Genomic DNA, 24,166 nt, shown 5'->3' on the forward strand with positions numbered 1-24,166 from the left:
CATGTTATAATATCTTGAAGAGACTCTATAAAAGAGTAGAATAATAATAATTTTAAGTAACACTTCTGATAGATTTAGACTGAACTAAGTATAGAAATAATATGAATAGCACTGTCTATGAGAGATTGAAAAAGAAGACAGTGAAGAGTCTTATATAGTAGTGATAAGATTAGAAGAAGTTCTGAGAATGATTTGAGATCAAGATAAAGAGAGAGAGAAAGAAGAAGAGTATTACTGTAAATAAGCAGCAGTAGAAGAAGATTAAGAAGATATTAAAGTAAGAGATAAAGAAGTCAAAACTGATAAGTTTTTTATTAAGAGATAATAATTTTTAGTAACACTTCTGTTCTCTAATTAATTAGCAGAAGCTGACAGAGAAGAAGAGAATTGAGACCTTGTTCAGATCTTGAATGCACTTCATAATTTAGAATATTAAGAAGACAGCTCTGCTCTCTGAGCATGTTAATCTGCTTATCACTGAGATGAAATCTGAGACAGCAGATCAGAAAATGCAGAATTTTAAGATACAGATTAATCTAACTGAGAAGAAGCAGTAAGAACTCTTCTCTGAGAAGATAGCAGAGAGAGATTTTGAGATAATTATTATCTCAGATAAGAAGAAGAAGAAGAAGAATAAGAATGAGAAATGAATTATGAAGAATGATAAGAAAAATAAGAAAGAGAAGAAAGATAATGAGTAGAAAAAGTTTTTTTCTTTTTATATTAATTAGTTATAAGTTTATAACTATTAGTTAATAATTGAAATTAATTTTAAGTTTTTATAAATTATTGTACAAGTTGTAATCAATTATCAATATCAGAAATAATATATATATATATATTCAACTATCATATCACTATAATGTATAAGTATCAACATTTTTTCAAGCCCCGGTGGCCGAATGGTTAATGCGGCCACCCGGTAGCGCCTTGGCGTGGGAAACCAAGGCGCGTGGGTTCGAAACCCGCAGGGGATACATTAAATCCGGAACCCAAGCACCTCAGGTTTCTAATAAATACAGAGGTGTACAAATCACTTCAATAAAATCACTCTATGTTCCTGGGCTGGGAAGTTATTATCACATGTATCTAATTGTCACTTCTTTGTATTTTTCTATGTTCTTGTTATCTTGGCGTGGTCTCAACACCTGTATTTCCTCCTGTATAATCAACACTTGATCTGTATTTAACATCACGCAAGGACTCATCATAAGCTCCGCTTGCATATGAGTATAATGGAAGAATAATAATAATAATAATAATAATAATAACATTTTTTCAATATTGATATTTATAATATTAATATATTTTTAATAATATCATCTGATAATGTAATTTGATAACACTCTCTTTCATAATATTAATAGATTTCAAGAAATATGACAGAGATTAATCAAGATTATTTATTTACTTTTATACATTGATGATATTTAATCTGAGTTAGTACTAAAATTATAACTAAGCTAAGAAAGAAGATTATTTTCTCTTATATTAATTCTTCTTACACACATCAGTGATTAGTTATTGAAAATAAATTATTATCTTTCTTAAATTATTATTATATCTTCTGAATTCACTTCTTTCACTTCTTTTACTTCTATTGAAGATTTATAAACTCTTCAAGAAATCACTGTGAATTACAAAGTCTATATTATTTATAATTTAACACAGAATACTCTCTTTTAATTATAATAAATAATCACTTCATTCTTCACATCTAATTTCAGATTATAAAATTTATGAAAAACTTAATATAAATACTGAGATGAACTATAAAATAATTATTAATAGATTATATTATAGATTACTGAAGAGTTATCTCTCTACTATAATTACTATAACTTCATTTAGAAACATTCATTATAAACTAATTATAGCTTTGAAGAAATTTTCTAATATCTGAAGTCATTAAAATGCAGATAATAAAAGAAAAATAATTAGAAAATTACTACTGAGCTGATAAGTTACTCTACTAGATAATAATTTTTAATAATACTAACTTTCTAATTTGAAGAAAATTATATAAAAATAATTATGTATCAGTACTCTGATTTCATAACTCTTATCTGATAACTTCTGTGAATAATTACTTTATATATATATATCTCTGAATCTTTCTCTTCAATTAATTAAAAACTCTGAATTCTGAACACTTTTTTAAATACTTAATTTAAATCTTCATATTTCACATCAATTCTATCTTCAGTTCAATCTTGAAATACACTATAAAGTCAATATACAATATCTAGAATCAGAGTTAAAAAATCATTGAAGAGTATCTCTTACAGTGAATGTATAAACTAGTATAAATAATCTTATATTTATAAGAGTTACATGTTATTACATTGATAAGAACTGAACTTATTAAGAGATATTAATTGAATTTAAATTATTGATCAGTAGTTATACTGAGAATTATATAACAGAGATATTAATAACTGTGATTAAAAATAACTATTAAGATATTAGTCTCAGTCTTCTTATAATTATAACTGATAATACTGTGAATAACTATACTATGATAAATAGTTTGAAGTAAAAATTAACTTTGCATTTTTAAAATAATAAATAAGATTATATTTTCTGTATTATTTATATAATTCAACTTATAATACAAACACTGATAAAGAATTTTAATATTAAGATGAAGAATAATAAGATAACTGATTCTTAAAATGAGAATGAGATAGAAGTGATTACTTAAGTAACTTTTATATTCACTTTATAAAAGATAATATTTTTTAATAATACTACTGTTAATTTTGAATAGATTGACTAATAATTTAAATATCACAGATTTAAAACATTGCTAATATAATTTATATCTTCTCTAAATAATAATAATGATTTTATAATATTTAATAAATAAATAAATCAGTCACATTACTGAATATGATACAGAATATTAGAATATGATAAAGTTTAATATATAAGATAACTATTCAGACTCTTTGATTGTATCAGATAATTAATTATTGAGTATAACACTTTAATTAGAAAAAGATTCAGATATTAAAACTTTCTAATATAAAGTGAACTTAGTTGAAATATATAATTAATTTACTGTTTCAGTTTTATAAGATAATAAAGACAGTCTTAATCACTTATACATTAATACTGTAGTCAGTCTGATAAATGTATAATAGTTTATTTACTTATCTTAAGAAGTAGTTAAATCACTTAAAAAGAAATTCAGTCTGAGATAATACTATAGTACAGACTATTATTACTGTAAGAAATAAACTAGTATATTACTACAGTAAAACTGAATAATCTTTTACAGAGTATTATACTATAACAGCTCTACTAGATTTCTTGTATTAAGTTAATATCTACACTTCTCAAGATTAAATAGAGAAGAAATGAGACTTGTATATTAAATTAACTCAAGACTATTATAATATCAACTATCAGAGATTTGAATAAGCAGATATTAAAGATGTAAAAACAGTGAAATATAATTCTCTAATAAGTAATAATCTTTAATAACACTTCATATTATATAGAACTATAATACTAACTTTGAAACAGAACTTATATATATTGATTATCACTGAAAATCAGATAAAACTATATACTTATAAAACTGAATTTAACTGCTATCTTTAAGATAATTTAATAAATTTACATATTAAATTAATTCTAGAGTTATAGAAAATTATTAAGAGTATATATTTAACTATTACACTGATAATATATGATATTCTGATAATTTCATTAACAGAGATGAGAATGAAGTGAAAGTTTAACTTAAGCTGAGATATTTATCACTATTATCAGAGACAATTATAAGAAGAAATAATCAAGAAACTTATAATTATAAAATATGAAATTATCAGACAGTTTAATATCTCTGATTACAGTATATCAGAGAAGTGTAGTTTTTATAAGAAAGTAAAGAATAAACTTATATAAAAATGTATTTAGTTATTTCATAAGTGTTATCAATAATTATTACTAAATTCTGATTATATAAGTAATCACTGAATAAACTGAATAAGACTGAATTTAATCTTCAGTCTCAGTCTTATTCTGATTTTAAAAGAATGATTATCTTTCACAGTTTATTCTAAGAAATTGCTTTTATTTCACTGTTCTTGAATTAAATCTGATCATTTTTCACATCATTTCTCTCAGAAATGATTCATTTTCAGATTTTTTTAAGGCTTGATTCTGATGAGACTCATATCAAGAAATGTATGAGATCAGATTAAATGAGACTAAATGTGAAATTCATGATCTCAGCGGCCAGTCTACTCTAGATACTGTGATATTTATATAATTCATGATTTTGCTAGATCTTACAGATATAAAAGTTGAAAATGTTTAATTTTACATTTGTATTTGATTTTGACAGACTATCTTGATGATTTGAGTGTTTTTGTATGTAATTCTTATTATCTCAAGAGAGAGTGTTGACTGTTACAGTTGTTGCAGTTAGTGATCTCACTAGATCACATGACTCATCACTATATTATGTTCTTATAGATAGATCTATCAATACAACCTTCAACTATTCTACAGAATATATGACTGCTGAATAATAACACGGCTGCTTCTGAACTTGCTTACAAATGTAAAGAGGTCATAGCGGCCACCAATTAATTTAGCGTACAGTATATAAGAAGCCAGCGTATGTCTGTAATTATACGCTGACTCAAGCAACCTTTGAATCATATAAATACTATTATATATTTAATTTTTATATTTATCTTTTTACTCTGACTACTTTTAATAATTATCAGTATATATTATATTAAGCTGCAAATCTCTGAATAATTATCTGTAAGTATTTATTCTTATACATACTTACTGTAGTCACTGATTTATATAATCAGTAATTACACACTCTTTATAAAAAATTATATAGCAGCTAGCTTTTCATAATAATAATCAACTACTTCAAGTACATTTTCATGAATTAATAAAGTTAACTAGGTTATTTTAAAATATATAATTACTTACAAAGTTTATTTTTTTACAGCTCTGTACAGAGAACAGAGTGTGGAATAGTTAAAGATTGTATTGATAGATCTATCTACAGGAACATAATATAGTAATGGGTCACGTGATCTAGTGGGATCGCTAACCGCAACAGCTATAAGAGCCAACACCTCCTCTTGAGATAATAAGAATCACATACAAAAAAACACCCAAATTATCAAGATAGTCTGTCAAAATCAAATACAAATGTAAAATTAAACATTCTCAACTTTTATACCTGTAAGATCTAGCAAAATCATGAATTGTGCAAATGTCACAGTGTTTAGAGATTTAGTGAGTTCATTCACTGTTATCTGAGTGATGAGAATGTATTCTAAATCAATGACTCTCTGATTCAACTGTCAACACAAAAAATGAAAACATGTGTCAATGTGTTTACTTCAGACTGTAATGACTGTCATCTTTGTGAGATCTATGACACTCTTATTATCAGTGAGAATCTGTATCAGAGATGTAGTGATGAAATCAAGCTCAATCATAAGATTCTGAATTCATGTTGTCTCATGGACCACCTCACTAAGAGTCATATATTCAGCCTCATTGAAACTTAGAGATACACAAGATTACTTCACTGAATACCATGAAATCAGACTGTCTGCAAGCTTAAAAATGTAGTCAGATGTTGATTTTCTATCACTATTCAAGGGGCCAGCTCAATCAGAATCTGAGTGGTCAAAGAGTAGGTAGAAATCATCAGAGAAATCAGAGATAATGAAAAGATCAGTAGAAACAGACTTCTTATACAGACTGTGTTCATAGAAAATACTCAGATTCATGATCTCTTTCAAATAATGTATAACATGTAATAGAGTCTTTCAATATTGAGATGTTGAATCAATGTTCTGTTGAGTGAGTAGTAAGGCAGTACAAGTGATATCAGAATGTGTTTTAACTGCAAGATATTGCAAGCAACTCATATCATGTTAATATCACTGAATTGTGAAATCAGTCTCTTTCTCAGATATAGAGAAATCATCAATGCAGAATTCATTCTTTATCAGTATTCTGACAACAGCTGCATTATCAAGATAGAAATCTTCAATAAGATATTTAATATATTGATAATATGTTAAATCAATTTTCTTATCTGAATAATTGATCTTCATACTCAAATACTTAGTTGACTGGTATAGATTCTTGACTTTCAATTTCTCACTGAGTATACTCACTAGTTAATCAGCATTCTCAGAAGCTTTGAATATGATGTTGAGATTGTTAACATAGATCATCATATAGAGATGATATCTGAATGTATAATATCAGAGTGCTGAATCATGAGCACTGACTGTAAATTCAAGATTGCTCAATAGAGCTGTTAAGTAATCATATCAGATCTTTATCACAGAGTTCAGACTGTATAGACTACTCTTAACTGCACAGACAAGTGTCTTCAATGAATCTGTCTCAAATTCAGTGAGTTGTCTCATATAGATCTTCTTAGTGAGATGCTCATGAAGATATGCTATTACTATATTCACTTAACAGAGTGTTCAACTGTGTAGTACTGCTATTATAAAAAGAATATGATTAACAGTATCAGTGATGACAGAAGTGTAGATCTCTTCTCTAGAATTCTTCTTAAGTCAGTTATTATAAATCACTCAACATAATTTTCTAAGAATATCATCAGAATTGATATTCAGATTCACAGGTCTATCTTTCTTAAGAAATACTTAACAGTCTGAAGCAATCAGTTCATTCCTCAGAACATCAGATCTAGAAATTAAACTTTATGTATTGTATCTCTTCAGATCAGTAATCTCACATTACATGAACTTCTTTCAATAATCTTCTATTCTCTCTGGCCGAGATGTGGCATTCTTGTAGAACTTCAGAAGGTTACCTGTAATAGAGCTCAGAGTATATGTAGCCAGCGATTTCGCAGGCTGCAATCATGTGGAATTCGGATCATCAATATCAGAAGTATCTTCATCATCAATCAGATGAATATCAGGTTTCAGTTCACCAGCATTATTAGTGAGAGTCACAGATGTGACAATCAGTTCAATAACATGATTAATGAATTTCATAGATGTAATAACTGGTTTTTCAGCAATCAGAAACCTCACATCACTACTGACAATAATCTTGTCAGATTCAGAATGTTATAGATGATATATTGATATGCCACTGAATTCAATGATATGATAGAAATCAGCACATGAAGAAAGCTTATTCACAGGTCACTGAGATTTATACAAGTGAACAAAAACCTCTGCACTTAATCAGTGAAAATGCCTCACATTCAGTGAGATATTCATAAGTGCACATTAAGAAATCTTATGTGAACTTGAAATCACAGAAGTCTCTGCAGTAGAGGGTCAAAATTTCAAGTTGTAAAGAACTGTAGATATAAGTAGACTGGCCGCCGAGATCATGAATTTCACATTTGATCTCATTTGGTCTGGTCTCATACATTTCTTGATGTGAGTCCCACCAGGACCAAGCCTCAAAAAAATCTGAAAATGGACCATTTCTGAGAGAAATGATGTGAAAAATGACCAGATTTAATTCAAGAACAGTGAAATGAAAGTAATTTTCCAGAATAAACTGTGAAAGATGATCATTCTTTCAAAATCAGAATGAGACTGAAACTGAAGATCAAAATCAGTCTCATTCAGTTCATTCAGTGATTGCTTATATAATCAGAATTTGATAACAATTATTGATAACACTTATAAAACAACTAAATACATTCTTGTGTAAGTTTATTCTTCACTTTCTTATGAAAACTACACTTCTCTGATATACTGTGATCAGAGATATTAAACTGTCTGATAATTTCATATTTTACAATCATGAGTTTCTTGATTATTTCTTCTTATAATTGTTCTCAGTGATAGTGATAAATATCTTAACTTGAGTTGAACTTTCACTTCATTCTTATCTCTGTCAATGAAATTGTCAGAATATCATATATTATCAGTGTAACAGTTATTATTATTATTATTATTATTCTTCCATTATACTCATATGCAAGCGGAGCTTATGATGAGTCCTTGCGTGATGTTAAATACAGGTCAAGTGTTGGTTATACAGGAGGAAATACAGGTGTTGAGACCACGCCAAGATAATAAGAACATAGAAAAATACAAAGGAGTGACAATTAGATACATGTGATAATAACTTCCCAGCCCAGGAACATAGAGCGATTTTATTGAAGCGATTTGTACACCTCTGTATTTATTAGGAACCTGAGGTGCTTGGGTTCTGGATTTAATGTATCCCCTGCGGGTTTCGAACCCACGCGCCTTGGTTTCCCACGCCAAGGTGCTACCGGGTGGCCGCATTAACCATTCGGCCACCGGGGCTCAGTGTAACAGTTGAATATGTACTCTCAATAATTTTTCATAACTCTAGAATTGATTTGATGTGTAAATTCATTGAATAATCTTGAAGATAGCAGTCAAATTCAGTTTTACAAGCATGTAGTTTTGCCTGATTTTCAGTTGCAATCAATGTATATAAGTTCTGTTTCAAAGTTAGTATTATAGTTCTATGTAATATGAAGTGTTATCAAAGATCATTACTTACTAGAGAATTGTATTTCACTGTCTTCACATCTCAAACATCTGCTTGTTCAAATCTCTGATAGTTGATATTATAGTAGTCTCAGGCTAATTTGACATATGAGTCTCATTTCTTCTCTGTTCAATCTTGAGAAGTGTAGATATTAACTCAATGAGAGAGATCTAGTAGAGCTGCTACAGCATAGTACTCTGTAAAAGATTGTTTCATTTTACTGTAGTAATATGCTAGTTTATCTCTTACAGCAATAATAGCCTGCACTATAGTATCATCTCAGACTGAATTTCTTTTTAAGTGATTCAACTGCTTCTTAAGATGAGTAAATAAACTGTTATATACTCATCAGACTGACTGCAGCATTGATGTACAAGTGATTGAGACTGTCTTTGTTATCTTATAAAACTGAAATAATAAATCAATCATATATTTCAACTGAGTTCACTTCATATCAGAAAGTTTTAATATCTGAATCTTTTCTCAATCAGAGTATTGCACTCAATGATCAATCATCTGACATAATTGAAGAGTCTGAACAGTTATCTTATATATTGAACTTCACTGTGTTCTAACATTCTGTATCATATTCAGTGATGTGACTGATTTATTTGTTTATTAAATATCATGAAATCATTGTTATTATTTAGAAGAGGTATAAATTGCATTAGCAATGTTTTGAATCTATGATATTTAAATTATTAGTCAATCTATTCAAAATTAACAGTAGTGTTATCAAAAAGTGTTATTAAAAAGCAATATTAAAAAGTGTTATTAAAAAACATTATCTTTTGCAAAGTAAATGCAAAAGTTACTTGAGTAATTACTTTCATCTCATTCTCATCTCAAGAACCAGTCATCTCATTATTCTTCATCTCAATGTTAAGATTCTTTATCAGTGTTTGTATCACAAGTTAAATCACATGAGTAATGCAGAAGATATAACCTTGTTTATTATTTCAGAAATGCAAAGTCAATTTTTGCTTCAAGCTCTTCATTATAGTGTAGTTATTCACAGTATTGTCAGTTGTAATTATAAGAAGACTGGGACTAATATCTCAATAGTCATTTTTAATCACAGTTATTAATATCTCTGTTATATAATTCTCAGTATGACTACTGATCAATGATTCAAATTCAATTAATGTCTCTTAATAAGTTCAGTTCTCATCAATGTAATAATATGTAACTCTTATAAATGTAAGATTGTTTATACTAGTTCATGCATTCACTGTGAGAGACACTCTTTGATAATTCTTCAACTCTGATTCTAGATGTTGTATATTGACTTTGTAGTGTGTCTTGAGATTAGATCAAAGACAGAATTGATGTGAAATATGAAGATTTGAATTAAGTATTTGAAGAAGTGTTCAGAATTCGGGGTTTTCAATTGATTGAAGAGAAAGATTCAGAGATATATATATATGAAGTAATTATTCACAGAAGTTATCAGATGAGAGTTGTGAAATCAGAGTACTGATACAGGATCATTTTTGTATAATTTTCTTCAAATTAGAAAGTTAGCATTATCAAAAATCATTGCCTGGTAGAGTAACTTATCAGCTCAGTAGTAATTTTCTGATTGTTTTTCTTTTATTGTCTGCATTCTGATGACTTCAGATGTCAGGAAATTTCTTCAGAACTATAATCAGTTTATGATGAATGTTTCTGAATGAAGTTGCAGTGATTATAGCAGAGAGATAACTCTTCAGTAATCTGCAATGCAATCTGTTGATAATTATTTCATAGTTCATCTTGATATTTGTGTTGAGTTTTTCATAAATTTCATGGCCTGAAATCAGATGTGAAGAATAAAGTGATTATTCATTATGATTGAAAGAGAGCATTCTGTGTTGAATTATAAACAACATAGACTTTGTGATTCACAGTGATTTCTTGAAGAGTTTGTGAATCTTCAATAGAAGTAAAAGAAGTGAATTCAGAAAATATAATAATAATTTAAGAAAGATAATAATTTATTTTCAATAACTGATCACTGATGTGTGTAAGAAGAATTAATATAAGAGAAAATAATCTTATTTCTTAGCTTAGTTATAATTTTAGTACTAACTCAGATTGAATATCATTGATGTATAAAAGTAAATAAACAATCTTGATTAATCTCTATCATATTTCTTGAAATATATTAATATTGTGAAAGAGAGTGTTACTAAATTACATTATCAGATAATATTATTAAAAATATATTAATATTGTGAATATCAATGTTGAAAAAATGTTGATACTTATACATTATAGTGATTTGTGAATCATGATAGTTAAATATATATATATATATATATATTGTTCCTGACTTGATTACAACTTGTACAATAATTTTTAAAAACTCAAAATTAATTTCAATTATTAATAATTATGAACTTACAACTAAACTAACTAATATAAAAAGAAAAAAACTTTTTCTACTCATTATCTTTCTTCTCTTTCTCATTCTTCTTATCATTCTTCATAATTCACTTCTCATTCTTCTTCTTCTTCTTCTCCTTCTTATCTGAGATGATAATCATCTCAAAATCTCTCTTCACTGCCTTCTCAGAGAAGGGTTTTCACTGCTTCCTCTCAGCCAGGTCAACCTGTGTCTCAAAATCCCGCATTTTCTGGTCTGCTGTCTCAGGTTCCATCTCAGCAGTAAGCAGATTGACATGCTCAGAGAGTAGAGCTGTCTTCTCAATGTTCTGAATCATGAAGTGCATTTGAGATCTGAACAAGGCCTCAATCCCCTTCTTCTCTGTCAGCTCCTGCTAATCAATTAGAGAACAGAAGTATTATCAAAAATCATTATCTCTTAATAAATAAAAAACTTATCAGTTTTGACTTCTTTATCTTCTGCTTCAATACTCTCTTAATCTTCTTCTATCACTGCTTATTTATAGTAATACTCTTCTTCTCTCTCTCTCTCTTTATCTTGATCTTAAATTATTCTTGAGACTTCTTCTGATCTTATCACTGCTGTATGAGGCTCTTCACTATCTTCTTCTTCAATCTCTCACAGATAGTGTCATCTGCATTATTTCTATACTTAGTTCAGTCTAAATCTATCAGAAGTGTTACTTAAAATCATTATCATTCTGCTCTCTTACAGAGTCTCTTCAAGGCATTATAACATGTCTTGTAATCTGTCTTCTCTTACTTAAACACCTTCTTCTCCTCTCTCTTCAATCTGTGATAGCACTCACGCGCCTTGATGATCTGCAGAACTGCAGAATATTTGAAGAGAAATAACATGATTAATTTCAGTGAGTGTTGAAGAGAAGTGAAGGCAGAAGAGATGACTAGAAATGATATAATAATAGTAATAATAATGATAATAATGATGATAATAATGATAATAATAATAATAATGATGATAGTGATGATAATAATAATAATGATGATAATAATGATAATGATGATGATGATGATGATGATGATAATAATGATAAAAGAGAGAGTGTATTGAAATATATTACTGACTTATCAAATATAAAGAGACTTAAAGAAAATATTAACAGCTTTCAGTAATATACAGAAACAGCTACAGTATTGTATAGCAACATTATCTTCATTTAATACATGCACTGTTGATATTCTTTGTATGCAGTTATTATATAATCTGTATCAGAGATACATGCAGAAAACAGATCTTTGTTGCTAGAGTAAATGATTGCAGCAATTCTCTGTTTTCATATTATAAAGATAAGTTATTCTTATTTCTTTCTTCTCTCTTTTCTCTTCTTTAATCAATCACTAATTTCAAGCTGGTATGAAAACTATTAAAACACTCTCAGAAACTCTTAAATTGAAGAGTATAGACTAATCAAATTTCAAATACAGAAGAAATCAAATTATCTTCTACAGATTCAATTATTCATTCTCTCTCAAATAAAACAGCAGTTGCATCCCTCTCTCTTCTTCAATCAAATGAAACATGGCCTGTGAAAAGCGAGTATCACATCAGGTCATAATAATCAACACAGCCTCAGCACACAGAGCTGCATATGCGCAGCACATGCTGAACTGAAAGACTGTATAAGTTGCAAACCAGCAGCAGCATCTCAGAGAGAGCTGTGTGATGTGAGAAAGCTGCAACTCTCAGCCACATGTGTAGAGAGTGAATTATCATAGTAAGTGCATGTGTATTGAAGTAATGCTTTTTAATAACACTCAGTCTCTGATATGATGAAAATAGAGTCTCTCTGTAAGATTCATTTCTATCAGAAGTCAGAGAATCTTATATTTCTCAAGATCATCTTTGCATGTCTTGTCTGTGAAATTGATGAGAAGAATTATCAATTTCAGCATTCTGTTCTTGATGTCATTCAAGTAGCAGCAGAGTTCATTCTGGCCACACTTTTAAGTGTATATTTCTAATTAATCACATTTATATAGATATATACTGAATATTTATTAGATGATGTTAAGATAATAACTTATCACAGCTGTGTTACTCTCACTGTGAGAAATACATGATTGATAATGAACATTGTAAAGACTCTGAGAAGTAAGTATTTTAAGAATGCTGTGACTCTGTGATCTTGATTTTTTTTTGTTTTTATTTTTTGTTTTTTTCTTTTTCTTTTCTTTTTTTTTTTAATTTTTCTTTCTCTTCTTTTTTTCTTTCTCTTTTTTTTTTTTTTATTGTGATTTTTTCTTGTTGTTTTGTTTTTTATTTTTTTGTTATTTTTTGTATTTTACATTTTTTTTTTAATTAAAATGATATTAATTATGATCTGTGTTCAGAAAAGTAATGATATTTAATAACACTCTCTGTTAAATTTTCAACAAATGAGTACTATGTTATGATATTATGTAAGTGAGAAATGATTTCATAGTCTCATTTAGTGCCATTTTCAATAATGAGATCAGAATGAAAATGTGACTAAGAATTCAAATATATTCTTTATCTGAGACTAGATTTTTATTTGAAAAGTGAATCTGAGATCTTTAATATTTGAAATAATGAGATTTGAAATCAATGTGATGAATACAAATCATGATCAGAAGTAATGCTTTTAGACAATGTAACAACTGTAAAGTTTGATTCTGGTCTCAGACACGGTCACATGGTCAGTCTAGATATAAGAGTATTATTGATTATTACAATCACTGTCTCTAGAACATCTGTTCAGAACTTCTTAGAGAGATTATCTTTTAAAAGAGCAGCTCTAATCTGTCTCATAATAGTGCAGATTTCACATTCAGAAACATCATTCTGATGTGATAAATGTAGTGCTGTTAATTCTCATTTAATATCATATGAATTCATAATTGTGTGCATATGTGTGAATTGGAAAACATCATCAATATCAGTTCATAGAAAAGCAGGAACTGTATACTCAAGATTATTCATGAATCTGAGCCACAACTCAAAGTATTGAACAGTCTCATTCTTGAACTTTAAAAAATATACTCAATAATAGCAAGTTATGTCACAGATAATAAGCATTCAGTATCTGATTTTCTGATGAGACTCTAAGAAGTGATCAGAGAGATCTTTCAATATATATTCATCATCTGTAAGATCAATATAAATCTTCTCAATGAGTTAAATAGATCTAGATATCAGTGTTTTCAAATAATCTCATGTCATACCTGTCTTGACACATTTCTCACAAAAGAACTTAGTCTTAGAATCTTTAATTATGACTTCAGTATGAGAATTCTTAGCCATAGTAATTATAGCATCAGTGTGAATGTGACTGAGATTATAATATTAATTCAAAAGAGTCTTTGATATCTTTAATGTCTGTGTTCTCATGTCTGCAGAATTGATATTATTAACAGTAGTGACAGCAGTCACAGAAAGATTAACTTTTCAGTCAAAATTGTACTCATGTGACATTGTAATATACTTGACTGTCTTGTTTGAATGATTGAGATTCTCATTGAACTCTCATTTATTAATCTTATATATGTTGTTCTGAGCAGTCTGAACTGTATGAAAAATAATGCTATTCAGGGCTCTGCAAATGAAAAATGAGAGAATAGTGAAAGACAATGTAAATTGAAATCTCTGATCTTCAAGCTTTATAAATGAGAGCAGGTTAACTGTAATATTAGAGATATAGTGAACATTCTGCAAGTTAATATCATCACTCTCAATCTTCAAGATGACAGTTTTAATCTTCTTGACAAACTCAGTTCTCTCAGTGGCAGAATTAACAGAGATGTTATTATTAAAAGATTTGATATTTGAAAAAGAATGAAGCTCATCTGTCATATTCAGGCTTACACATGTGTTCAAATATCAAGATCTAGAGAATGATTTTCTGATGACTGTGAAAGAGAAATAGAACTCAATCTTTGTAATTACTGCATTTGCTGCTGATTGAGAACTTATCAAGTCATTCTTCTTCTCTTTCTTCTTATCATCCTTCTTTTTCTTTTTTATCAGAGTGTAAGATGAAACATCTGTCAACAGTATATTCATATCTTCTGCAGTAAGTGCACTTTCATACAGATATGCTTTTATTCTTATCTTTATTCTTATCTTTATTCTTATCTTTGTTCTTGTTCTTCTTCACAGTCACAGAATCAGTCTGAGACTGCTTTTTCTACTCAGTGATGATCTTCTTAAATGTATAATTAATCAGTTACTTCATCAAATCATTGATATCAATGTTGACAATGAGTCTCTGACTAGTGAAGAAAAACTTATTCAAATATATCTTGATAAACAGTCTTTGATAATCTTGTAGATTGTTGAGAAAAAGATCATAATATACATTCTCAGTACTCTGACAGAGCTTCTTATAATAAGTAATAAGATAGTGAAAATATCTCTGAAAAGTAAGATAATCATTTTTCTTAACTTATAATTTTATCAATTTCTTAAAGATATTAACTCATTCTTCTATCAGTGATATTATATATTTAATATTAATCTTATCTCACAGAGCTGCAGTATTATCAGCTTTCAAGATTTTAATAGTGATTTAAACATTTTCAACAAGACTCAATAGTATACATCTATATAGAGACTTAAAACAAATTCTTCACTTCTCAGAATTAATATGATATATAAAAGAGAATTCTCATTGAGTTCTTAATAGAATATCAGTTTCATTAATAACTTTCATATCAGCTAATATATTAATATATCAGACTTTATAATTAGAGTTATCAAATGTGATCACTGATTTAATATTTAGTGTATATTTAACTTTCTTCTGATATTCTTATAACTCATCTCTCATAGTGTCTCTTTGTGTAGAGACAGATGTAGTAAGATGTTAAGTGATTTCAGTTACAGTTATCTAATTCTGTAGTATTATCTGTATAAGATTCATAAGATTGCCTGCAGTGTAATAGATAGATTGATTCAGATCATTATTAAAAGTTAGTATTTCAGAAATGAGAAACAGTGAAGAATTTGAAGAATTGAAATAAACAGATTCTGCAGATAGATGTTAACTCTGCTTTTCTTTATTCTGAAGTTTCTTTATTATCTTATTATTATCAAATTTCATACTCTGATGAAAACTGATCTTAGTTTTATCTTGCAAGTCAGAAGCTTTCTTATAATGAGTGATCATTCTATTAATAAGTTATCTAGTGAAGTATGTGATTCTGAGTCTTGAGCTGAACTCTGAAGTAACAGATGTATCACTTATATTGAGATAACTCTGCTTCTTCTAGATATATAAAAAAATAAAAAAGTGATATTCTTCACAATGAAGAACACACTTTCTTAAAAATATAAAGATATGAATCTGCTGACTGACAGATTCAGAGAAAATGAAATATCTCTAATAAAGAGTAAGAGTCTTTTCAAAAAAGATGAACTATCTGTGTCAAAAATGTTGGTACAACATTTTAAAAAGAAAAACATGTCATTCAGACTATAATCTGTGAAATAGTTGAAGATTGTATTGATAGATCTATCTACAGGAACATAATATAGTGGTGGGTCACATGATCTAGTGAGATTGCTAACCGCAACGGCCGTAAGGGTCAACACAGAGTACTCTGTAAATTTTTAATTAATAAGCTCTGTTTGATTACAAATTGAATATGATTGATGCATGTACATAGTAACACTAGTATAAAAAACATCAAAAATACTCATTTGACTCAAATGTCACTAATAGGCTGTGGTAGAGACACCGCTGTTTTCAGTTTGCTGTTGCATTCACACTTTGCAGTGCCGCGAATCAGCTAGTCTACTCATTGCTATGTTCAACTCTTATAGAAGCTCTGACTCGCTTCTTCATTACGTCTTTCTTTCTTTTCTCACTTTTACTGTATTGTATTTTGGCATCTTTAGATAGGCTGAACAATATATTTTCTCTTCGGCTTGGCCATAACAGACAACTTTTTGAGGGTTTTTAGCTAGATGTGAAGCCCTATTTTTCGGTGGACTAAGGAGCATGGAAGAGAAAGGAGGGAAAATAATAAGAAAAATGATGATAGATTGGTATGACTGATAGACAACGTCTACCAGATCTACCAGATCTATCAGGGGATTCCACCATGTAGATAAACACGCTCCTTACCCACAGCGCTCTGCCGCCGGGACCCCAGCCCGCATACCCTGGGTACCCTCAACCTGTTGAAGCCTACCCCGAATGTTACGGGCAACCTATGCAGCGGGCCTACCCGCTTGAACCCCTCGTGATGCCGCCTCCTAGGCCCAATGACGGCATTGGTGACACTAAATTTGGAAATCCCTAATACTACCATGGAAGAAGCATCACGGAGTACAATGCCTTTTACTGTGCTCTCGAGTGTAAGTTCAAACTTAACTCTCTCCGCTTCAATTCCCTTCATTATCCAGATGAATTGATGCCTGCATCAGCTGTGCTGAGCAAAGAGGCATTGAAGGCCAACTGGGCTTTAATTTTAGGTGCCCATCCACTTTTTCGGAGTTTAGTTCCATGTACCGTCGTAACATGGTGGTAATACTGCATTGGAGTAGCCAAAAGTGCTACGCAATTTGGACAGCCGCAGGTGACCGGTTCGGAAAAGTCCATCCGTTCCACATGCTGCGTCTCCAGGGGTCTCGCAGGACATACATGTTGCAATAGCTGAACTCCCGTGCTTCGGGATACCTGTCGTCACCCAGGCACTCAGGGCACTCTAAACTAGTAGGAGCCTGAGTTGGGAAGTCAGACAAAATATCTTGGGCTGGGACCTCCGGTTTAACTCTCCGGGCCAGGTGCCTGGGCACAGTGAGGCGGTTCAGAGCGAGACGAAGCTCAAGAGACAGCATGCGATCTTCCACACACTCCTCATCAGGAACGATGCTGACATCTCGGTTCTTAAAGTCAAGGGCGGCCAGAGCTTTTCACTCGAACAAGAGAGAAGAGGTATCGGGTTCAAATGTGGTGGCCTGTCCGTGATAGTTATTCTCAATGATGGCGTTACCCACATTGTCAAAAAATTGTTTGTATGCCTCTTTATCGACCTGACTCTGGAGCTTCTTGCATTCAGCTCGCACCATTGCCAAGTTGTCAATATCTGTCACATTTGGCCGGGTCTGTCACCTTGCTGATCTTGCCATACTCCAAAATCAGATCCTCCCAAAAGGCCACATGAGTATTTTCTAACTTCATTAACTCTATATCATTCTCGACACACTGCAGTTGTTCGCGAGTCAGGCTCTATGGCGCAGATGGATCATGAGTGAGGCTAGAGTTGGTAGAAACGGCAATCAGGGTGTCTCTGGTTGGGGTTCCCAAAAAAACAGACTGGGTGTCACAGTTCACCAACTCATTGGGGTATGCCATGAAAATGCTGCTCTTAGCCTGGCCCATGATCTGAGTACGTGGCCCTGGGGTCAAGTTTACAGAAATGGTTGGTATGGGTCTTACTAATGAATGCAGCGGCAGCTTCTTTTCTCCATCATAAGTACAGCGAACCTGTATCTTTAGCGCCTGCAGCTCTACACTCTCGATGATGATCTTCTGCGAGTTGTGCATATGTCAGAGGCCCTGTGGGATGTGTAATCCACTTCCCTTTTCCATTTCGAGCCGCACGTCGAAATATTGGTATATGATGCTTTTCCGCCTTGATATGAATGGGAACACTCTTCCGATGCGCTGGTATATCGGTGTAGCACCAGATGTCTCGGGGCTCTTGAATAAATTCACTGGCAAAGACTTGGTCCTCTAACACATACTCTAGGATGTCTTGGATCACATAGAGTCCCAGATTGTCATTCCGCTCGATATAGATATACCTCGGACTGTATGATACGGGTTAGTCACTGAAGGTTGATGGAGAGTATCATTGCACCTACGCTCTGCCATTGTTCCTCTTGCCCTTGTTGAGTCGGTGCTTTACGTGCATGAGAAGAACCTTGCAGGTAGGGCGTTCGGGATCCATAACCATGAAGAGCTCGATATCTCCCCAGCGAAGTGCATCCTTTTCCTTTCTGCAGTAACCAGTGTTACAAACAAGGGTCCCAGGATGTGCACTGGTAGCAGTCATCATCTTCTGCAGTGTTGCATGTTGGCTTCTCTGCCGGTTTGTTATGTAAAAGACCTTCAAACTGGCAAGAGAGAATGCAGATGATAGAGGAGATCATCCACATTAACACATGGTTGGAATTTGATTGTCTCTGTAAGATCATATTCCTTAAGCATTCCGCAGATCAACTTCAATCATGGTAAACCTAGCTCCAACAAGTACAAGGTTCTGAACACATACACTCTTAGTTTGACGCTTGAGATCGTAAGGAAAGGAGCCACGGTTTCGCTCAGAACAATAGGACATTCACCAGTATCGAACTTTGACCTGAAAGCCCAGCAAAGATCGAACATTGTGGCCTTCGAGATACCAGCGTAGATAGTATTCGATAACATTCATGGTCAAATTCTCAAACCAGTAACGTGGATCGGCCGGTTGCAGACATTGCACAAACCTGGTAATAATGAGCAAACTTCCCATGAAGAAATTAGGATCAGGTAGGAGTACTTCTCGAAATTCTTGTTCGTAACTTCCAAGGTAACTACGCTTGGTAGACTCTTCAAACTCCGGCTTCACTGGCTGTGATGGTTTGCTGATCATATCCATCCAGTATCCAGGCCTCATTTTAACTGGAGCTTTGCGCGGGAGAATACCCATTGTAAACAAAGTGCTTAGGGAGGAAACAGAATACAGTCTGAAAGATGGGAGTAGGATAATTGTATTTACTATAGACAGAGAGACACTGAGAACCCGCTGTACAGCACCAGGCCGCACAGCGGGTTTTATAGACAGTGTTATAGGTATTGGGGCCTCAGGAGTCGGGATGCACGCGCCAGCTTGAAGGGGTCTGGTTATGAGTGCTTCGTGCAAAAGCAACATCACACGAACAAAAAAGGCCACTTAAAATGAGTCCGAAGGGGCAACGATCTAGAGAGGTGAATTAAAAGAGCTGTTACGTTACGTTACAGGCTTGTTTACAGCAGCAGCCTATAGGCTCCCGTAACTAGCTGGGACCTCGGCTTAGGGCTTCCGATCGCCGCCTTTCCAAGCTCAATAATATTAAATCTTGACTTCTTCAAGATCCTCAAAAGAGTCCAAGCTAGCTAGCTCCCGGCCAAGCTGGTCCGTTGCTGCAGCTAGACTCAGAAGATCAAGCAAGCTGTGAGACATCGTTTCATCATGGGAACCACTTCTGCGCTGGGGGCAACACTTCTCGACCCCCCCAACTCCGCATGGACAGGTTGCTGTGTGTCTTGGATGTCCTCCACTGTTGCTGCCTTTGTCTGCCCTGCTGTGGTATTGATGATGCAACCTTGGTTCCCAGGAGCATTATCTTATGCACTGCTAAAAAATATGGCTGTTCTGCGAATGGCCATCCATTATTTTGATGGTATAGCCAAAACAGCACGATGGCTATGAACGACGATGCAGATGAATAAATAGGATAGGAGGGATAATGGCCTGCAGAATCCATCCAAGCTCTACTAAAACGGCCGCTGTCTAGCTCGACACGTCGAAACCAGCCAGATCTCCCAACAGCAAGATTCGCAGCACACTCACTGGCTGGAGCGGGTCTAGTGCTTTTTGGTGGGTGCAGCAGGCTGTCGATGTTGCTTGATGACTTTTTGCCGCTGTGGAGTTCTTCTGTTACTATTATTCCCTTCTCTCTGCTCTCTCTTTCTCTCCTCTTTCTTTGTCTCTGCTGTCTCTCCCTTCCAATTGTCACTCGCTTGATCTTCTTCTTCTTCTTCTTCTTCGTCGTGTCTCTCGTTCTGTCGTATATAGCTTTTAATACTATCTCTTTCTTCCGTCTGCTCGTCATTTCTGTCCTACATAGCTCTCTATCTACAGCAATCTCCATTAAATTCCCATACACACGCAAATATGCTGTTCCCCACTATCCTCCTCGCTCTCTCCTCCATCTCTGGCGTCGTTAACTCGCAGACCATTGATCCCATGACCATTCCCGTCTCTACAAGAAGTGAGTTCATTTTATTGAAACAAAACCCAAAAATTATGCAGCAAACCGCCTGCCAATTTTGTGAAACAAACCCCTATCTAACATTTCATATTACAATACAGGTGCGTGGTGCCTCGACCAGGTTTCCTCCTGCCCATTGATCTGCTTGCAAGAAAGGGGAACAAATGGTGAACCCAAGTCAAACGACTGTGACCCGGTATGAGACCCCTTTTACCAATTATTCTGTCTCTCACACTATCATCAGTACCAAAACATAACCCCCCTCTCTCTTCCCCCTAACAACAAACTAACCCACCAAAACCACAGGAAACCCTCACCTTCTCCTGCGTCTGCAGCTCCGGCCTCTCCCCCAATGCCTCTGAATTCTCCCAGACACTCCCCTACTATATATGTACAGAAATCAACAGCCAATGCGTCCGCAACTGCAACGGCAACTCCGGATGCCAAACCTCCTGTCGCGAAGACAACCCCTGTGGCGCCCAGAGCCCCAGACGCGTCACCACCACCCCCTCGGCCACCAGCACAGGTGACGCCACTGGCACCGCTACCAATGATGTCGTCTATACGGGCCTAGGTGAGGATTCGGCTACGAGGCCCGGCAGTGGCGCTGCAGGACTTAGCGTTGCGCTGCAGGTTGGGCAGGTGTATGCTGTTGGTGTTGTGGTGGCTGGGTTCCTCGTGGGGTTTTCGGTGTTGATGTAAACTGAGAAAAAAAAAAAAAAAAAAAAGAAAAGAAAGAAAGTGGGGGGGAGGCCCAGAGAGAGGGATTGATTCGTTCCGGGGGATTAAAGAAAATGGAAGACAAGCAGGAAAGAAACTTCGACTTTTTTATCACGAATCAATACCATGGTTCCCTTCTCCTCTCCCCTATCTTCCTTTACTCTGTTCGGAAAGTCGGAAAGTACATTTCGTACATATCAACCTCCCCACATCACTACACATGCGGCGTATATTTTTGTGGTCCGCTTTTTTCCTTCCAGCGTGCTAATTTATGTTTTATTTTCTGTTTTTCCAAGCGCTGCGTTGTTGCTGGTTTCGAGCCTTCTTGAAGTAACCTACCTACCCCCTTTGTTTATTCATTTCTAGCAAATGGTTTGCAACGTTTCATATACTACTTACTTGTTTTTGTTATTCCACCTTGTCAACTAATTAATTAACCCACCTCCCTCTCCTCGCTCATCCGTCGTACCCTGTCCCTTTTTATATTTTGTATGTATGTATGGCTATGGATAAGTACGACTTATCGCATCCTTTAATTAATTAATAAATAGGTGAATGAAGAGTCACAACTTGTCTAGGTGTGGCCGTCTACCCTCCAGGCACAAGATCATATGCAGCTAAGGAAATCTTCAGTCCGATCTCTCAAGTCATCAATGCTGGATGGCTTTTTGCACTTCGACAAGGTGTTAAAACCAGTCAGGATTTTCGCTTCGCAGGAACATATCACACCAGAATTGGGGTCTCGTCCCTGGTTGGGTGGTGGGTAGTGGGGAGTTCACGAGCAGGTACTTTCTGTCTGTAAAGCAGCTCGTTGAAAGGGGGTAGTTTCTCCCCTAACTATGACATTTTGAACAGGTGAGATGAATTGGGCTTCGATGTGGGAATTGAGGTGCGGAAGGGAGAGGGGTATTCCTGCTGTGTAGAGGGTGGGAGAAAGGAAGAAATCAATAGAAAATAGGCTATAAGATCATTGAGTGCTTAGGATCATATTCAGTAAGTTCATATGAAGAGAGAAGAATAACTAACTAGTTAGTTAATATTTGATGACGTCATTACCGAACAGACCCCTGGGGGTCGAGAAGGGCTGACTATACCCAAAATAGGTAGTTAACTAGCGTATATATATGTGCTGTTATACCTCAGAACCTTCTTATCACGCTTCTCAGAACGACAGCTCAATGATATGTTCTGTGTCCTGGCTTCATAAACAGAAACTCGCTGGTTGGAGTCAAATTGACTGATCATGAACCTCTTGAATCAACCTCATTTTTGCTACAGACTAAAAACAATGTCTGTTGTGTCCGCGTCGGAGCGACCACATCTATTGAAGTGCTGAGTTTCTGTGCATTGAGCTTGAACAGAGGCATGAAGAAGTTCAAAACTGCTGTGACTTACTCTTCTATTAAAGGTCTGTTATTTTATTACTCATATTAAATCAATTCGATGATTTGAATCCCCCAGCCTCTGACGACACAGGTCAAGCTGAAATCTTATTTATTGATCGCGATGAAGTAAGATGTTTGAGGCTTGCAATTAATGCAACCCATAAATATCAAAATGAGCAGAAGAAACATATTTACAATTACAATTTTTTCTCAAACGCAAACAAGGGAAACCAGAATTGAAGCTCGAAATGTACACGTACAGAGGACATAACAGACTGCTAAAAAGACAAGACTCATGGTCACATTTTCAAAGCGCTTGTTACGTCTTCTTGTCACCACCAAGGTTCAGAGCGTCCGTGACAGACCCCAGACCCAACTCACCAAGAAGCTTATTGATACCCAATCCGCCGAGGAGTCCATTCACCAGCCACTAGGTCCAAGTCCATTGAGCAGTCTGCCCACCAAGCCAAGAACACCAGTCAGGAGGAGGTTAACCGCAGTAATGATCTGGAAGAGAGGTTCGCTCAGCAGAGCCCAGAGCGGGTTGAGCCTTTTCTTTGCGTGGGGCATATCGGCAATCCGCTTCCGTGCATTGTCAATGGTCGTGGCGACGGTCGACGTGAGTTCCTTCAGGAGATCCGCTAGCTGGTGTTCCTCTGGCGATGCTTCGCGCTGTGCGGACTTTGATTTCGCCTTGGCTGCTATCATCTGCCCGTCTGGATCGAGCAAGCGGAGGGTGCCGTTGCATTCTTGAAGGTGGCTACTGCCTTCTTCGATTCGGGGCTTGACATTTGTTCTATCCGCTCTCTCCATGTGCTATATGTGTGTGTTTTGTCAGTAAAGGGGGCTACATTGACTAATGGTCCTCTGAAATCCTGGGGGGGGGGGGGGGGGGAAAAAAACCCCTTTTTTATCTTAAACACAGGTCGGCCCGGTGGCGGCAAAAAAAATCCCAAAGAGGGTATTCAGGTTGCCCTCCGTCAATTTTCCAATCAGGTTGCCCTCTGCATCTCACACTTCTCCCTCTTTGTTTACTTTACACCCAGACATTGGATTGATGTCCCATTTCCTTTGTTCTTGCTCCCAGCGCTCAGCTTTTCCAATGACACTTCCCACTTTATCAATAATGTCACAATCTTCATCG

General features: G+C 34.1%; 4 protein-coding genes and 2 pseudogenes across 6 annotated transcripts; 2 read left to right on the forward strand and 4 right to left on the reverse strand.

The window, feature by feature from the left end:
• Positions 1–888: 888 nt before the first annotated feature.
• Positions 889–977, forward strand: BDCG_17715 (annotated as a pseudogene). Its single transcript has one exon. The product of its transcript is annotated as a tRNA-OTHER (tRNA).
• A 7,249-nt stretch (positions 978–8,226) lies between these two features.
• Positions 8,227–8,315, reverse strand: BDCG_17716 (annotated as a pseudogene). The gene has a single exon. The product of its transcript is annotated as a tRNA-OTHER (tRNA).
• A 2,778-nt stretch (positions 8,316–11,093) lies between these two features.
• BDCG_17717 (uncharacterized protein) lies at positions 11,094–11,772 on the reverse strand (the record flags this gene model as incomplete). The annotated part of the gene is made up of 2 exons (XM_045426793.1): positions 11,094–11,247; positions 11,678–11,772. The coding sequence occupies 2 exons, from the start codon at positions 11,770–11,772 to the stop codon at positions 11,094–11,096; spliced, it is 249 nt and encodes an 82-aa protein (XP_045282392.1).
• Positions 11,773–16,983: 5,211 nt separating this feature from the next.
• On the reverse strand, positions 16,984–19,593 carry BDCG_08004 (FluG domain-containing protein; the record flags this gene model as incomplete). Its single annotated transcript, XM_045423775.1, has 6 exons — positions 16,984–17,314; positions 17,409–17,429; positions 17,541–17,808; positions 18,387–18,712; positions 18,767–19,018; positions 19,247–19,593. 6 exons carry the CDS (start codon positions 19,591–19,593, stop codon positions 16,984–16,986), a joined length of 1,545 nt encoding a protein of 514 aa, XP_045272637.1.
• Positions 19,594–19,981: 388 nt separating this feature from the next.
• Positions 19,982–23,974, forward strand: BDCG_08005 (uncharacterized protein). The gene is made up of 3 exons (XM_045423776.1): positions 19,982–20,917; positions 21,019–21,113; positions 21,224–23,974. The coding sequence occupies exons 1-3, from the start codon at positions 20,821–20,823 to the stop codon at positions 21,617–21,619; spliced, it is 588 nt and encodes a 195-aa protein (XP_045272638.1). The 5' UTR covers positions 19,982–20,820; the 3' UTR covers positions 21,620–23,974.
• On the reverse strand, positions 23,443–23,835 carry BDCG_08006 (uncharacterized protein; the record flags this gene model as incomplete). Its single annotated transcript, XM_045423777.1, has 1 exon — positions 23,443–23,835. One exon carries the CDS (start codon positions 23,833–23,835, stop codon positions 23,443–23,445), a length of 393 nt encoding a protein of 130 aa, XP_045272639.1.
• Positions 23,975–24,166: the final 192 nt, after the last annotated feature.

This window comes from Blastomyces dermatitidis (assembly GCF_000003525.1).
Source record: "Blastomyces dermatitidis ER-3 genomic scaffold supercont1.10, whole genome shotgun sequence".
NCBI classification, from domain to species: domain Eukaryota; kingdom Fungi; phylum Ascomycota; class Eurotiomycetes; order Onygenales; family Ajellomycetaceae; genus Blastomyces; species Blastomyces dermatitidis.